Genomic DNA, 17,667 nt, shown 5'->3' with positions numbered 1-17,667 from the left:
GAAACCGACGAAGACGACGAAGAATGATAGTTTTTTATTTTGATAATTATTTTGTATGTTTATTTTAATAATTATTTGTATCTTTATGTAGTTTTTAATGGTTATATATATATATATATATATATATTAAAAAAAAGCTGATATGGCTTGGCCACGCCAGCCAAGCCACACCCACCATACCCCATTCAAAGTGGGTTTGTGAATTGAGTTTTCAAATTACATGTGTCAACCCGTGCCCCAAATCCCCGCCCCACAATACCCCATGGTCTAAGAACAGAAAAAACACTAGTTCTTATTTAAACAAATATTTATATTTGTTATAAATAATATCTCATATGCTGTCCATGATTCCCATTATAAACAAATAGGTTAAAAAATCGTGTATTACACGAGTTAAATAAAATAAATACTAAATAAGTATTAGTAGTAGTGAGGATTTATAAATTATAAAATGATATTTTTGGAATATAATATGATTAAAATTAATAAATAGGATACAAATGGAGTGAAATAAGATAAACAATTAAAATAATCTTTGACTCTAGGAATTGTAATATGTGAAGCAACCAGTTACTTATTTATTATGTATAAATTTTTTGTCTTTTTATTTGACCCGAAAATTTCACTAATTTATCAACTGAAATGAACTTTAACATACAAAGTCAGAAACTAATCACAACACTTTTCTCCAAGAACTAAAAAGGTGTATCATTCGTAACCAATCAATTATGAAAATCTAAAAACCCAAAATACGAGTTAGAGTTCCAACATTGACCATTACTAGATCTAATAATTGATAGTGTACATATTTGAAATAAGATATCTAGCATCTAATAATTGATGATGTATACATTGAAACTAAAATATCTATATACTATTCTTCTGGATACAAACAAAACAAACGGCCAATGAGCTAGTGGTAGAGTGTTAAGAGAAAAACTTAGCGTTTTAAGGGACTCAGGTTTAATTCCTGCCCTCAGTGTTTAGTTTCTGCCTGTTGATGATGGGAGACGGCGATTGCTATATTGATCCATGAACTGAGCTTTGATGTGGTAGCCCATTTTAACGATTAGTTTAGTTGACCTTAAAAAAAAAAAAGTTGAGTGAGGCTGATCTGTTTCCTGTAGAAAAGCATCCGATTAACGTTAACATCTGGAGTCGTGCCAGTCGTCGTGTCAACTGTACAAAAGTCTTCGTCCTCTTTGCTCTCTCTCCCTCATCCCTATCACCAAACTCCACCATGGCAGGCCGAGACATACTCAACAAGATGAAGGTAACATTCATTCTATTCTTCACATGACCTCATCACTACTTAAACCATCTACATATTATCAGTTTGTGTTTGATCACTATTTTGACATTCAGTTAGTTTTGTGTAACACTAACACAATCTGTTACCTGTAGTAGTTAAACAACGATTTAGATAGGTTTCTGGATCTGTCCGATTGTTTTTTCTTCAAGTGGTTACTTATCATGTGTGTAACAGTAGTTAATCAGCTGTTTTTTGGATTTGTTGATATATGATTCCTCAATCATGTATGGTTTAGGATAGGATGAATGTATAGGTGAAGAAGTATAATATCATAGATCGCATATGGATGGATGTTTTTTTTTCCTTGAACGGCAAATTTAGATCGCTGACTGATGGACCACTATCATCGTGCCACCACCCGATCTTGTCCATATCCACTAGGCAACAATGCCTATACACCAATTCAGGAGGAAACCCAATAAATCTGGGGAAAACCCTCCTTGTTAGAATCGAACCCAGTACCTAATGATCCTTTGGCCTTATCCCACCCTAAAATGCCACCGGGCTGTAATGTCATCTACTGGATGGATGTTACACATGTAATGCAATAATCGCTACTGACTTACTTATGATGATCAAATTTGACCATTGCTGAAGCAATCTATCTTACACCTAATATATAACTGACTGGTTGTGCTAATGTCACAATTTTGTCACCTCAAAAAAAAAAAAAAAAAAAAAAAATTCCTGCTTTTATTTATTAACCCCTGTTTATAATTTCTAAATCTTTGTTGCTAACTATGTAATATTTGTTTTATTCAACTCGTGTAATACACAAATTTCTAACAAAGATGATTAAAGAAAATTGATTTTAGCAATACATAAAGTGTTTTCTTATAGTGAATTCTAAATTTGGCAGATTTATCAATTTTTTTAAATTACACATTAAGACCATAGATTAAGATGTAAATTAGGCTAATCAGTGATTCACGTGTTTGCGGCTAAATAAGAAAATGATTGATGATTGCAAAATAGGGGAAAATTTTTGATCGGTGTAATTGGAACCTTGGTGGAATTTGGGTATGGTGGTTTGCTAGGTGATCTGGCTCGTCGAGACCTTTCCGTCCACTGGTAATCAGCCTTGTAACTCCAATTGTAACCCAAGTTACGCTCGTTTAAAAATTGGTCCAGATAAGAATCTGTCAACTCTTGAATCAGCTCCTCACCGAAATTTATTTATATGCTTTTGTTTTTTCACATTCAAAGATCACAGACATTCTTTTGATAAGCTTTCCACCATTAAAACTAGCTTTTTATTCAACAGGAAAAGGTTGGTCTATCATCATCTTCAGCCGAAACAGGAAAAGGAAAGAGCAAGATGTCGAAACACGTTACGCACGGGTATCATTTAGTCAAGGGGAAATCATACCATGATATGGAAGATTACGTATTTGCGCAGTTCAAGAATGTCGATGATAACGAGCTTGGCCTGTTTGCTATATTCGACGGTCACTTAAGCCATGAAGTCCCCGATTATCTGCGATCTCATTTATTCGAAAATATTTTAAAAGAGGCAAGTCCCTTTACTCCAATCCGTCAAACTGTTACCAAAATGTGTTAATCATTTATTTGTTGTTCTGCAAGCAGCCCGATTTTTGGACCAAAACCGAGCATGCAATTAGAAAGGCGTACCGGGTAACTGATAAAACGATTCTGGACAAAGCAGTTGATCTGGGAAGAGGAGGTTCAACTGCGGTTACCGCCATTTTAATAAACTGTAAAAAGCTTGTAGTCGCTAATGTTGGGGACTCGCGGGCTGTGATATGCAAGAAAGGTGTGGCGAAGCAGTTATCGATTGACCATGAACCGAGCAAGGAACGTAAGCTTATTGAAAACAGAGGCGGTTTTGTATCCACCTTTCCAGGTGACAATGAATCGTCTAAAAGTTAATAGTATATCATTAGGGCTGCAAACAAACCGAAGAACACGGACAAGACCTTATTCGTGTTTGCGAACTGTTAATGAGCACTTACCGAACAAGATTTTATGTTCGTGTTCGTTTGTTAAGGAAATGACGTGTTCGTGTTCGTTTGTTAATTTTAGGCAACGAATGAAAACGAACGTTGATGAACACAAAATAATGTTCATGTACACAAATGGAAACAAACGAATACAGACAAACGTTCATGAACAGAATATATAATACACTGACACTTATAAATATTTTATTCGTCAGAATTTTGACATATTTAAATAAAATATAAAAACTAAAAACACTAATGAACTATCGAACATACACGAACATGTTACCGAACGTTCACAAACATAAATGAACGGACGCGGCCTCTGTTCATGTTCGCTCATTTAACTAAACGAACAATTTTTTTTTGTTCGTGTTCGTTTGTTTAATAGACAAACGAACAAAAACGAACTTCCCACCAATGGTTCACGAACTGTTCGCTGAACGTTTGGTTCGTTTGCAGCCCTGTATATCAATGTATCATCATATCTTGGCAATGAGACATGATAGGCTGTTAGATTGCAGGTGACGTGCCACGCGTTGATGGGCGGTTAGCAGTGGCAAGAGCGTTTGGTGACAAGAGTTTGAAGGAACACCTGAGTTCTGAACCAGATGTGTTTATGGAAATGATAGATTGTGATACCGAGTTCATAATATTAGCAAGCGATGGCATTTGGAAGGTTTATTTCTATTTACGGAAATGATTAAGAAAGTTGGTTTTTAAATCTTAATAATCTTGTGTTTGTTTTCTTCAGGTTATGTCGAATCAGGAGGCGGTAGATTGCATCAAGAATGTGAAGGATGCAAGGGCGGCTGCAAAGCATCTGAATGAGGAGGCACTTGCAAGGAAGAGTACAGATGATATTTCTTGCATTGTTGTAAGGTTCCAATGATGTCACAATTGTTTTGTTTCAACGGTTTATTGTGCGGTTTAGTGTTGTTGTATTATATCTTGAAATCGCGGTCTACAATGTGGGAGAGTGGTATAACATGTAAAAATATGTTACATGTAATGTATGTTGTATCTTTCTTGCTCTTTTATATGTTGATAACTATTTATTGATGACATATCCCGGGTTTGTATGGGTTTTCTGTATATTCGTTTTAACTTCTTTTGTTATTAAAGTATAAAGGGTACAATCGTAATTTCATTAATATTTAACAGAATTTTTAACGTTGGTTGGTGCTAACGATCAAACCCTGTTACGACTTAGTAAGAACCTCCCAAATTGTATTTTTCCAAGAATTTGATAAAAACCGCAATATGACATTACGACATAACCATTCATGTAATAAACTCTTTATTTTATAAAATCATCAGCTACAATTTTTAGTTAGTCATTAGATGATTTAATGAAAGTTTTTCTAATGAATATAACTCTAAATTAGTTATTATTTATAGTTTTAAAGATGTTAGCATTTCTTTACCTATATAATAATAAATAGGTTAATATTAATTATAATTTAATTATTTCCACCTCTAAATTTCAAGATATCCTTTTTAACTTTTTGACTATAATCTCATATATATATCTGAATGAATAATCTAGTCATATCATCAAAGACTAAAATTCTTACTGAACATGGAAGGAAGACACCAATGCAGAAAGTAAAAGTTAGGAAACAATCAACTAATGGGCCCTCTAGATGTATGTTAGGAAGCAATCAACTAGCCGACCTTTATTGGGCTGGATGTATGTTTGTCGGTAGTCACTAGTCAGCACTAAAGGTTTTACTTAGGGGGCGTTTTCAAAATAGATTATACGTTATCAAAATAGATTTTGCGTTTTCAACCCAGCCGGTTTTAACCCAACTGAGCTTGGCTCACTACGGTTGGTTGAATCATCCCCAATGAAACCGAAGACTTGTACACGCTACACGTATTTATTAATAAGAGATAGAAAACCAGGCATTGGTGTTTACAATTATTAAAATTCACCTAAACAGTCATTCAACATTGTGTTATAAATGAAAGCCCATAACTCCTTTGAATATGTATACAAGTTGTCAATAAAAATGACCCCACAAGGAAGTGAGGTCCAGCCTGTGGCTAGTGTTCCTTATGGTTAATAGTCCCCACTTTGAGAATGAAAGTGATTGAATTGGAATCCTATAATTGAGCTACATATCATTCCAATAAGGCATTTCTATTGTAATACAAGCTAAAAAAGCTTAGACTAGTGTGTGTGAGAGAGAGAGCGATGAAGTTCTTGTTTCAATGTCCTTGTTGCTCTTGTTTCTGCTTCATGAAGCCGAAAAAGGGGAAACCGAAGGAGAAAGAAGCAAAACCAAAGGATAAAGAAGCTAAACCGAAGGAGAAAGAAGCTAAACCGAAGGAGAAAGAAGCTAAAGAAACTAAACCGGTTGAGAAAGAAGCCAAGGACGAAAAGAAAACCGAGTGAATCTCAAAAGCAGATCCAAGTTTTGCTTGTGATTCGACATGCATTATACGATTGGTATTGCTAAAGCAAATGTACTATGTAGTCTTTGTTTTCATATATGCAAAATAAGTGTTTAATTTATCATCTTTGTAGTGTTTTATTTATTTTATATTTATATCCATATGATCTACTTTAATTCAACAGGTCATCTTGTGCTCAAGTTAATGTTCTGCATTGATAATGTTGTATTAAGTTCCCAAATTAGGATTGTACATGATCTTTGTTCATGGGAAATTATGATTCTTGATTGGTTTTTGTTGCAAATGTGGTTTTAATTTTTATTCCTATTTTGATGAGAACCTTGTTACTAATCCGAATGGCTTTCTCAACCCGCTGCATCGTTGTAGGCTTCTTGGACTCTTAATGAAATGGTCAATTGCAGCCATGTAAATGGATGATTCCTGGCTTTTAGAAGTGGTATCGAATTCGAATCCAACTTTTACTAGTTTCTACTATAGCCCTCTACAGTCTACACAAGCATATATCATATTTTTAGCAGAAAATGTGTTTTAACTAGTCTCACTAGTTATTAGTGTAACATGGTCCTCGGGGTTTTTCAAAGAGATTTGTCAATTGTCACAATTACCAATACATGAGAATCAATATTTTTTTTGTCATGATAAACAAATTAAGAAAAAAGTCATAAATATGTTGGTTTTTATTTATAACAAGTGGATACTACTTCATAATGCATGAAAACCTAATACAGAAATTTGTTTGTGGATAGCAATTGCAAAACCCTTTTACTTAGTTTAATACTATTGTACAATTCATGTAACTATCTATTGCACAACAACTTACTAGTTGAGGTTCAAATGAGAAGAAATTCTTCGTAAGAAAAAATAAGTTTCAACCAATAAGAATGATTCATTTTACTTCATTAATATTTGTATTTAATTTTATTTTAAGGGTATATTGATAAACTTATAGATCATTAATTTGTATTCTTCCTCTTTAATAACTAAGTAAATTAAATTTGTAACTCCTTTTCAAAAAATATTTTTTTTTAAATTAAAAAACAACTTGATTTAAAGTGTAGAATAAATTACAATGTGTGTAAGATAAATTATGAGGTGTGTAGGATATATTTCGAGGTGTGTAGGATATATTTCGACGTGTGTAGGAAAAAAGTTTATATTGTGTCGGGTATATGTAGGAAATGTTGATATGTGTAGGTTTTGTAGATTATATGTAGGATAATTATGATAGTTGACTAATTAATTAAAGAGAGAAAAATTAATAACATGAGTTATAAATGAATTAGTATTTTATTAATATGATCTTTCTTCTTTTTCTTCTTTCAATAATTTTCTTCTCATTTGATCCTCCCCCAAGTTACTATATGTGTATGTATATATTTTTTGTAGGTCAGTATTGCCAAGTTACATTCTTATTATTTTATTATATTAATTATAAAAATAATTATATGGACATTTATATAGAGTGGTTATATACAAAAGTTACAATTGTAAAATAGAATAAACAATAAAATAGTTTAATTATAGTTTGTCAAAAAGATTATGTTTATTTTAATAATTTATAAAATAGTAAATTATAAAATAGTTGAATTATAGTTTGCCAAAAATATTATTTTCTTTTTCAGAGTTTATTTTACTAGTTATAAAACGTTCGCCGCAACTTGTTTTGTTATTTAGTCTGTGTTTATATATGTTTGAAACGACTACGAACACGTTGCACATGGAATCGCTGAGAAGAATAAAAAGAAAATGTAGAAAAAAACACTAAAAATAACCGAAAGAAAATCAACTAAAAAGTTGTATGATAATGATGTTGTTCGGTAGAAACCCGTAGTCAGAGATGAGCAAATAGTAATGGGTACCAGTACCGAATTTCCTGAACCGAAAGATCCTAAGTACCAGTTCGGTACTGACGTTTAGCGTTCCTGGTACCGGTCCGCTACCGGTTTTTACCTTCATATACCGATACCGTAACCGGTATTTTCGGTACCAATACCGATTCGGTATCAGTTGGTACCGAGCTCATCCCTACCCCTAAAACTAAAAAAAAAAAGTTGTACGATACCGTTGTTGTTCGTACGGTACCCGTGATCAGGGATGATCAAATGGTACTAGGTAGTAGTACCAAATTTCTCGAACTAAAAGATTATCAAAATCAATTTGGTACCGACTTTTGGCGTTTTATGTACCAGGCTGGTGCTGTGTTTTACCTTCATGTACCAATAACGAACCAGTATTTTCGATACAAGTACCACTTAACACCAAGCTTATCAAACTTAAAAACTAAAGAAGATAACAATTATTATAATATGAAAATAATAAAACTATAAAAAAGTTGTATGTGTTGTGTTTTACCTTCATGTACCGATAATGAACCAGTATTTTCGATACAAGTACCGCTTAACACCAAGTTTATCAAATTTTTAAAAGGTAAAGAAGATAACAATTATTATAATATGAAAATAATAAAACTATAAAAAAAAGTTGTAGATAATATTTTATTATATTATTATTTACTGTCGATTTCATTCTATCAATTAATATATAGGAGAATTTGTAAGAACATGAGATATATACACTAGTCACATGTTGTATGTCCGGTTATTACCTAACATTATCTATAACAATGATATGACTAGAACCTAAAATGTGAGTATTAAAGAGTAATATATATTTTTAGCTTACTGTAATAATTTTTATCATCTTCTGGAGATATAATTTAAAATAGTTTTTCTTGGTAATTAATTTTATATGACTTCTATATATAATCCATTAATAATAGTATAATACACAAGGCTCCTTTCCTTTGTACATCTTGGGCTTCCGGTTGGCGGTAATATGAGCCTTGTGCGGAGTTGGAACCCGATAGTAGATAAATTTCGATCAAGACTATCTATTTGGAAAGCTCGTCAATTGTCTATCGGGGGTAGAATTACTCTTTTGAAGTCTGTCTTAAATGCGCTCCCAACATAATTTTTTTCTTTGTACCGGGCACCGGTTCAAGTGATAAAAACTCTGGAGCGTATTAGGCGTATTTTCTTTTGGGGAGTGAGCGAGGAAAATGATAAAATGAGTTGGGTGGCTTGGGACAATATTAGGAGACCGGTTGACCAAGGCGGTATTGGTGCCGGGTCTCTTAAAGACGCTAATTTAGCTATGTTGGCTAAGTGGTGGTGGAGATTTAAAACGGATCAAGGAGCTCTTTGGAGAAAAGTAGTGTGGTCTATTCGTAGTGGGTCACAGTCTTGGTCGTTCATTCCTAGACGCCTCACTAGCTCGGGCCCGTGGAAGCATGTAGTAAATATTAAAGGGGATTTAGAGGCCTAAGACATAAACCTGGAATCGAATATTACCAGCTCTGTAGGCAATGGGTTGTCCACTTTATTTTGGCACGACATTTGGGCACGTCTAGAGCCTCTAAGGGCTGTGTATCCTAGTTTATTTGCTTTGGAAAAATCCAAGATGTGCTTAGTGGCGGACAGGGTCGGTTACGGGTCAAATGGTATTTTTTTCTCTTTGGATTGGAATCGTGTAAATCTGAACTTAGAGGAACATAATGAGATTTCAACTTTAAAGGCTGCGATCATGGCGGTTCCTCTATCAATGGTCTCGGATAGATGGGTTTGGAGATTAGACCATCGGGTGTTTTTTTTTCGGTGGGTAGCATAAAAAAAGGATCCAAGATAATGTTCGGGTCCCGACGCTAACTACTTTCCCTCGTAATAACTGGGTGCCAACAAAGCTTCGGTTCGTTGCTTGGAGAGCGGAGCTTCAAAGACTCCCTACCGTGATGGCTTTGCAACGCCGGAATATTCATATTCAGAATCCTTTGTGTTGGTTATGCGGGGATGCCCAAGAGACGGTGGATCATTTATTTATTTCATGCCAATTTTCTTAGACCATCTGGACTATTATTTCTCTATGGTGTCACCTATAGCCCATCTTCGCCTTCCACATCAGTTATTTCTCTATGGTGTCACCTATAGCCCATCTTCGCCTTCCACATCAGAGATCTCATAAATATTCACAAGCATTCGAGCGGGTCAAAGAAAGGTAAGACGGCTTTACAAGCCGTTATTTCTACGGCATTATGGAGTATTTGGAGAACCCGAAACAGGGCTGTTTTCGAATCCAAGGAGCCATCGGTCGTCACGGTGATAGAAGAAACTAAAATGTTAAGTTATCTTTGGGTGAAGAGTAGATCGAAGGCCAGATCTCTTTCATGGGAAGACTGGAACTCCTTTAACCTTGGGGCTTGGGGCTAATAGTCGGGTTGTAAGGTTTTGTAACATGCTATCTGTTTTGTCTTTCGAGCAGCTTGGTTGTAAGGTTTTAAGCCAGCGTCTAGCTGGTTGCCGCTTAATAAATTGATGTTTTGTTGGTCGTTAAAAAAAACATAACAGAGTTTTCAACATTCCAACTAATAAGGGTAATAATAAATATACAGTTTCACATACTATTATCCGCAGTTGGACAAATGTGGGTAGACTTTGAACCAGAACCTATTGAACAATGATCAAGGTATAAGGCAATAATGTAGTTGGGCATATCATCATATCAACCTATAAGGATAAGGTTACAATATATTATGATTAGTTATGGCTAGACATCATTAGCTTAACCCATACACTGGTTAACCAGTAGATTGTAACATGCTATAATAAAAGAAAAATATTTTCTTTTACATTTACATGGTATTGAGCCAAGTTGCTACTAAACGTAGTTGCGTATCATCAACACTTATGAGACGCGACGTGCACTTATAAACCGTTCATTGTCATTTAACATGACAACATCCACCTTTTTTCTGCCATATATCAATTCTCAGAATTGACACACGACAACCGAATATGGTTGTTAGAGTTGACACATGACGAGGAGGGTAGCTACCAAAATTGATACATGACAGAGGAGGGTGGCTGTCAAAAATGATACACGACAGCTGAAGGATCAGCTGTCGTGTATCATTTTTGACAGCCACCCTCCTCTGTCATGTATCAATTTTGGTAGCTACCCTCCTCGTCATGTGTCAACTCTAACAACCATATTTGGTTGTCATGTGTCAATTTTGGTAGCCATCACCCTGCAACTTTTTAAATTTCAGATGTTTCCAGCTGCGTGTTTCCCATCAGTTATCAGTTGTTAGATGTTATAGGTTGTAATCTATAGGTTCATAAAAGAGAACCATAAAGAAAAGTGGTTTTCACACCCAACTGGTGAGTAGGACAATAGCAACACACGAACTGCGGACGTTATGAATGGTAGTCGGTTTGACAACCGTACTTAAAGTCTCATCACAATCAATAGGTTGTTGGATCTTGCAATTAGAATTAGCTACCAAGTGTGCCTTAAAATGATTTATGTTGCATTTATCTAACCATATCAGCTTGTGATTATAGAAATTACTAATTATTATATAACTACAAACATCTTTTTATAAACACAAAGTAAAAAACAGACCTTATGATTCATTTCATTCAAGAATAAACCCGAAGATGAAACTCATAACATGTTGTATCAGCCAAATTTCGAGTGGAAAATCTAGCTCAAGAAACCAAAGAACCAGAACAATTTTCTACAAACAACAACCGTTCAGTCAAACACGTGTGTAGATTGAAAGTAATGAACAGTTTTTCTTGTCATTGACTTAATTCAGTCAAAGGGATCTTGCGACCGACTTAAATTCAGTCAAACAAGAGTGGAGTATCTTCTGACGCTTATGAAGAGACTGTCGTTCATTCTGAAGAATGTCAATCGCTCCAGGGGCAACAAACATATCCATAAATTTCTCATCATTTACAGCAAATAATTCCAGTCCCAATGCTACCATAAGACGTTCACGGCTGAAACAAAAACATAATACGCAAATCATAAGTCGAAAATGTAACAGGATATAAATTGATTTAAAACAGAAAAAACAAAAAAAATGATAAAACATACCATGGGGTTAGAAAACCTGAATTCAAAGCTGAAGTTACGCTTCGTTCCACTAAAACCTCACGTATACGCGCAAAATGCTGTGCAGCCGATAAGCATATCTCACTGTAAGTTGACCCTGCTTGCGAACCGTTTTGACTAACATTACTCAACACTTGGTTGTTATTGTTATGCATCCTATGATGTCGTTTTCTCGCTCCACCTTCAATGATGTTTCCATGTTCCTTTTTTATAACAAAACTTCCGTCACGCGGTTGATCAGGTGACGGTGTCTCAGGAACCGTCATCGAAGCTTCCCCTGCGGCTTTTAAAAGCTTTCCCGGTGTCGTTTCCTGATCCTTATTGTTATTATTATTTTCTGGAGGTATGTTTTCTTGATCTGATAACTCGAGGTATGCTGAAGTAGCTGATGTTTGGTATCTGAAAGTAGAGTTTGGGCCTGTCCCATATGAGAGATCGGTCTCATAGCAAACTTGAGAATACGGGCTTGTGACTGAATCCAAGTGGTGCCGAACGAGTTGCTTGCATTGTTTTGCGAGATCTTCTATGAAACAATTGTAAGATCGCCTTAAAGCAGCCTGAAAGCCGACATACCCGTCCATATCCCCGGTACTCTTCCCATCTGTCAGCCAAACCACAAAAATTTTGAAAACGATAAGTGAGAAAAAAAAAATATCATAAGTTTTAATGAGGTATGAAAAACAATATTGACAAGTGACTATTAAGAGGAAATAGAGTAAATGTCATTATTGTCCCTGAGGTTTGGCCTGTTTTGCAACTTTCATCCAAAGGTTTGTTTTTTCGCATCTGGATCCAAAAGATTTAAAATCTTGTCATTTTTCTCCGTTAAGTTAGGGGTATTTCTGTCTTTTTTGTTAACTTAAAGGGCAATTTGGTCTTTTTCAGGGGTATTCGGTCTTTTTACATAGAGTGGAAAAGACTGAATTGCCCTTTGAGTTAACAAAAAAGACGGAAATACCTTTGACCTAACGGAGAAAAATAGATGGAGTTAACGAACCAGGTGAAAATGGCAAGATTTAACACCTTTTGGATCCAAATGCGAAAAAACAAACCTTTGGACGAAAGTCGCAAAACTGGCCAAAACTCAGCGACGAAAATGGCATTTTCCTCTAGGAAATAATATAGTTCTTACAATCAAAGTGATGGTGTTGATTTTTCTCCATAGCAAGATCAAACAAGTTTTTTAACACAAACGCAAGCCGTTCACACGCAGTGTCAAGAAGAGGGGCGAGCCACGATTTGGCAGCAGCGCGTGCGATCTCTGCAGCGGCCTCTGTAATTCCCCTTCCACCTCCTCTGCCAGCATGTGCAAGTATTATATTTGCCACCTGTCAAATAGATACACCAACTCAGCTTCTTTACAACCTAGTCAAATAAACTTTTATTATAGAGTAAAATGCCAAAATTGTCCTTCAGGTTTGGACTGATTTGCCGGTTACATCCAAAGTAACTTCTTTTGGTATCTGGACGCCTAACGTTTTGATTTTGCTATCGTTTCTATCCAAATCACAAACCCAGTTAAAACGTGTCGTTAACTCAGAGACGATTTTGGCAATTTACCCATTTTTTCTGTTTTTTAATTTGTCTTATAAAAACATAATAATAAACAATTTGTGTGCATATATATTATAGGGTAAGGATAGTGTAAAAAGGGCCTAAAGTGTGAGAAGTGTAAGAAGTGTATTATAACACTATATATAATACTATATAACACCATATAAACACCGTATAAAAATATGTAACACCATATAATACCATATAACACTATGTAACACTATATATCATTATATAACAAATATAACACTATAGGTTGTCTGATAGCATGTCTATGATAGATGTATAGTGTTATATTTGTTATATAATGATATATAGTGTTACATAGTGTTATATGGTATAATATGTTGTTACATATTGTTATACGCTGTTTATATGGTGTTATAAAATTATAATTAATTTTATTGTTTTTCATTTAAAGCTAAAAAATTAAAAAACAGAAAAATAAATGAGTAAATTGCCAAAATTGTCCCTGAGTTAACCATGCATTATTTTATTATTTGGATGGAAATGACAACAAAATCAAAACGTTAGGTGTCCAGATACCAAAAAAAAAGTTATTTTGGATGTACCAGGCAAATCAGCCCAAACCTCAGGGACGATTTTGGCATTTTACTATTTATTATATAATTCGAGTGCATTTATGGTTTACCTTCTCCCTTGAAACAGGAGGGCACTTGACTGAGTATGCAGCACAACTGAATTCATGCATAACTCTTTCGAAAGCAGCACCACCGTAAAGACGAAGTGTGGAGTTCGGTGGTTTTATACCGGACATTACTCCGGGCCAGCTCGTCATACCACTCTCTGATTTCTCTTCTTCTGTCGTTTTTCCCCATTGTTCCGGATCGGGATCCGCAGCTCCATCTATCAACGCTCCCTACACCATTTCAAAAGTTCAGAAACACTTCAACTATTTAAAACTTTAAAACAAACATATAAATATACGGGACGAGTGCATATAAATTTGTACCACGTGATTGCATATGGAGGATGCAAACAGCATTGAAGATCTTCGAAGGTGAGCAACGTCGGAAGTTGCTTGTAGTTTCGAGTCCATGATGTTTAACTGAGCGGTGACTTCACTGCAACGTTGTTCAAGCAAAGCTAATGTTGCGGGTGCGGCTTCTTTATATCTCTTTTGAAGTTCGGCTTCCAAATAATCTCTAAGACAACCAAAACCAATGTGGGATTTATATTTTTCTTCATCATATCCACCTTTAACGTTATCTTTCAAATGGCGTATAACATCTGAATCCACTTGAGATATTTGCCTCCTGAACTCGTCATTTGAAACTGTGGTTCTTTCTTTTGGTAGTGCCACAAAAAACGGTTGTGTGTTCTCTCCGAGGTAGCCACTTGCGCTCAAGTAGCGGTCAACCTCCCAGCGTTCAGTAAATTCCTGCAGAAATTCAAGAAAAAACAACATAAATTGTAATTATAAGGAAAAAGTAGGGCTGCAAACTAACTGAACTTTCAGTGAACAGTTCATGAACCATTCGGCTTAAAGCTCGTTTGTGTTCGTTCGTTTGATAAATGACAAACACGAACAAGAAATTTCGTTTGTTTAGTTAAAGGGACAAACATGAACAAAGGTTGTGTTCGTTTATTTATGTTCGTGAATGTTAGGTACCTAAAATTAGGTTACTATTTTAACTATAATGTTTCTCAAGAGTATGTTAAGTCCTCAAGTATGTTTGAATAATTAGGATAGTATATTTTGAGTGGATCTACTTAATGCCTATGATGACTGATGAAAGATGGTGACTTTTTATTCGAAATTTATACGTTTGTTGGTATTCGTTTCTGTTCACGAACGCTTGTTTGTGTTCGTCGTTATTCATTTGTGTTCACGATCGTTCATTTCTGTTCATGAACGCTTGTTTGTGTTCGTTTGTTTTAAATTTGTATTCATGAACGTTCGTTTATGTTTGGTACCTAAAATTAACGAACGAACACGAACACATCCATTTCCTTAATGAACGAACACGAACAAAACATCTGGTTCGGTAAGTATTCATGATCTGTTCATGAACATATTATTTCCTTAACAAACGAACATGAACAAGGCCTTGTTCATGTTCGTTTGGTTCGATTGCAGCTCAGGAAAAACCATAATGATGTAATTATAGTATTATACAAGTCAATTTCAAGAAAAAACAACATAAACTGTGCAATGTCCGAGAGAAGATTAAACGGTTTGTTTTTCTCTGTCTGGCAATTGAGGTAATTAAACGGTTTGTTTTTCTCTGTCTGGCAATTGAGGTAAATATGTATGTACCTTAAGCCGGTTATCAAATTTGGAGACGACAATTAATGTTCTACGAAAAGTCGGATCAATCTCACGAATGGTATCCAACCACAAAGAAGAGCACCACTCGACACTACTTTGTTGAAGGAATACGAGGATCCGATGAGGGGGACTAGCTAACGACTTCACCATTGAGAGTATTTCTTCTGGTGTGCTTTCTGGTTCACCTTTTTTAGCCTGCCAAACGCGATATAGATCATTATGAATATGTTTGGATGTTTATAATAACGGCGGAGTTTTGTATAGATTACCTTGAGAACGAATCCTGGAGTATCGATGATGGTGAGATTGGGACAATGTGCGTATTCAGCTCTCATTACAATCGGTTTGGAAGACACTGCGGTTCTGGTCTTCTTCAACAGTGCTTCGGTTCGGGATTTAATGGTGTCTGCGATTTCTGATGATAAGACAATAGGACTGCCGTAATCCTCAGAATCCTCTTCCTGCGATCACTCTCAAGGTTCAGTATCATTCATAAACAACAAGAAGTGAAGAAAGAACCAAAAGGGTTGTTTCTAGAACATTCTAGTCGATTCAAGAAACAACAAGTATTAGGAAACGCTAAAAGCCTAAAACATAATGGAGAATACTACAAGTTCCCAAATTACAGATTCATCCCTATATTCGAGAAATATCTTGGAGGCGATAGGGTCCTCAGAGCCAAGGCGAGAGATGAAGGCGCACACATCACACTGGTAAGGCGCAAGATAATTACTTAATATTTTTATATTTCTAATAGGTTTCTATCATCACATACCCAAAATTTAAATATTAAAACATAGGTATACGATTTTAATATATAAGCAACCTCTATGTACATCCTAAAGGAGCATAGAAATCCGCCAATGTACAAGAGACACACCCAATTCGTGCGCCTCGTGTAGACCCCTCGCCTCATGCAGTCATAAGCTATGTTGTCAAAAGCACGTGAGGCGCACTAAATGCGCTTAAACCGGTGAGGCGTGCCTTTAGGCGCGGAGGTACAATTTCAGACCAAATTCCGGCTAAAAGTCGCTTGAAACACCTAATACATCCTAGACGAGCCCTAAACAAGCCCGAAACAACCCTAAACATCCTAAAGTAGCCCTAAACAAGCCTAAAACATCTCTAAACCCCCTAAAAAGGTAATTTATACAATGCGAATTATCTAAAAAAAGCCCTCGTTTTTTAAGCGCCTAGGCTCAGGGGTAATTTTTAATCTGCAGGATGCTGATGATCAACATTTCTTAAATCAACCTATTAAATAATCTATATTTTCAATACTAATTACTAAACCCTAATTTTCAAATTCACACTAAACAAACAACATTCATAACCTCCAAACCCTAAACAAGCAACAACAATTCAACTAAAAAAAGAATTAACCTGAAACCGACACCGAGGATCGGCGGCAGTAGGATCATGAACCATCTGTAGAATAAGAGGCCTACGCGTCCCCATCTCAACCTCACGGACATTAAACCGGAAGCCAAGAAGCGCTTCGAGAAGCGAACTCTTGCCATCCGATTGGCCTCCAATGGCTACGATTTCAGGAATGGGAAGTTTTTCGCCAAATGCTACAGCGGCGGACTGCAGGCGGTTGTAGGCTTCGAAGCGGGACTTTTGGGAGGAAGATGAGACGGTGGTTTGGTGGTGTTTTCTGGACGATGAAGAGAGTTTGTCGTTTGATGGGGTTTTGGTTGGGGTTTGGAGGTGGTTGGTGGTCGCCATTGTTGGGTTGAGATTTGCAGAGTTTTGAAAATTTGAATCTGAGAAGAAAGGCGCTGCTTGACCGTTTTAAATATACACATTTTTCTTTTTTTTTTTTTTATTTGTATTTTGTATTGAGGACCGTTTCATATGAGGTATTTTTGCCAATGCGAGTTAGGGTCAGATTTAGAGGTGTTCTTTGGTTTTTTGGGTTGGATTGTTTGTTGAAAAAAAGTAAATTGATAATTGACTCATTTAAAGTTCGGGTTAGTCAAATTCAGGTTAATTTGAGTAAGGTTTAATCGGTTTTGGGTTAAGTTGTAAAATGAAAAAAAAAAGTTATTTCATAAACAAAAATAAACACCATCAAAATTCATTATGCTATCAATGATGTGGGGTATTCAAATGTGTGGAATCTTGCAAATTCTAGTTAATATGTTATTCTAGGAAACGATGCTGCGAAT

The 17,667-nt window shown here is 35.6% G+C and overlaps 3 protein-coding genes across 3 annotated transcripts; 2 read left to right on the top strand and 1 right to left on the bottom strand.

The window, feature by feature from the left end:
- The first annotated feature begins 838 nt into the window (after positions 1-838).
- Positions 839-4,368, top strand: LOC110894252 (probable protein phosphatase 2C 39). Its single transcript, XM_022141447.2, has 5 exons — positions 839-1,273; positions 2,577-2,825; positions 2,900-3,176; positions 3,798-3,952; positions 4,028-4,368. The coding sequence occupies exons 1-5, from the start codon at positions 1,241-1,243 to the stop codon at positions 4,163-4,165; spliced, it is 852 nt and encodes a 283-aa protein (XP_021997139.1). The 5' UTR covers positions 839-1,240; the 3' UTR covers positions 4,166-4,368.
- Positions 4,369-5,408: 1,040 nt separating this feature from the next.
- LOC110894251 (histone H1-I) lies at positions 5,409-5,960 on the top strand. Its single transcript, XM_022141446.2, has one exon. The coding sequence runs from the start codon at positions 5,474-5,476 to the stop codon at positions 5,672-5,674; it is 201 nt and encodes a 66-aa protein (XP_021997138.1). The 5' UTR covers positions 5,409-5,473; the 3' UTR covers positions 5,675-5,960.
- Positions 5,961-11,135: 5,175 nt separating this feature from the next.
- LOC110894250 (dynamin-related protein 5A) lies at positions 11,136-17,268 on the bottom strand. Its single transcript, XM_022141445.2, has 8 exons — positions 16,880-17,268; positions 15,766-15,957; positions 15,485-15,691; positions 14,177-14,605; positions 13,856-14,083; positions 12,782-12,977; positions 11,632-12,250; positions 11,136-11,534 (listed from the first exon to the last, which is right to left on the bottom strand). Exons 1-8 carry the CDS (start codon positions 17,222-17,224, stop codon positions 11,348-11,350), a joined length of 2,403 nt encoding a protein of 800 aa, XP_021997137.1. The 5' UTR covers positions 17,225-17,268; the 3' UTR covers positions 11,136-11,347.
- Between the last annotated feature and the right edge of the window lie 399 nt (positions 17,269-17,667).

Source organism: Helianthus annuus, chromosome 12 (genome assembly GCF_002127325.2).
Source record: "Helianthus annuus cultivar XRQ/B chromosome 12, HanXRQr2.0-SUNRISE, whole genome shotgun sequence".
NCBI classification, from domain to species: domain Eukaryota; kingdom Viridiplantae; phylum Streptophyta; class Magnoliopsida; order Asterales; family Asteraceae; genus Helianthus; species Helianthus annuus.
This window is presented reverse-complemented; position numbering and strand designations above follow the sequence as displayed.

Coding starts and splice junctions, on each gene's coding strand:
- LOC110894252 (XM_022141447.2), top strand. CDS start 1,241: ATGGCAGGCCGAGACATACTCAACAAGATGAAG. Junction 1,274..2,576: donor ACATACTCAACAAGATGAAG/GTAACATTCATT, acceptor TTTATTCAACAG/GAAAAGGTTGGTCTATCATC. Junction 3,177..3,797: donor TTTTGTATCCACCTTTCCAG/GTGACAATGAAT, acceptor GTTAGATTGCAG/GTGACGTGCCACGCGTTGAT.
- LOC110894251 (XM_022141446.2), top strand. CDS start 5,474: ATGAAGTTCTTGTTTCAATGTCCTTGTTGCTCTTGTTTCTGCTTCATG.
- LOC110894250 (XM_022141445.2), bottom strand. CDS start 17,224: ATGGCGACCACCAACCACCTCCAAACCCCAACCAAAACCCCATCAAAC. Junction 14,606..15,484: donor AATTTGATAACCGGCTTAAG/GTACATACATAT, acceptor GAATTTCTGCAG/GAATTTACTGAACGCTGGGA. Junction 12,978..13,855: donor CTCCTGTTTCAAGGGAGAAG/GTAAACCATAAA, acceptor TCTATTTGACAG/GTGGCAAATATAATACTTGC.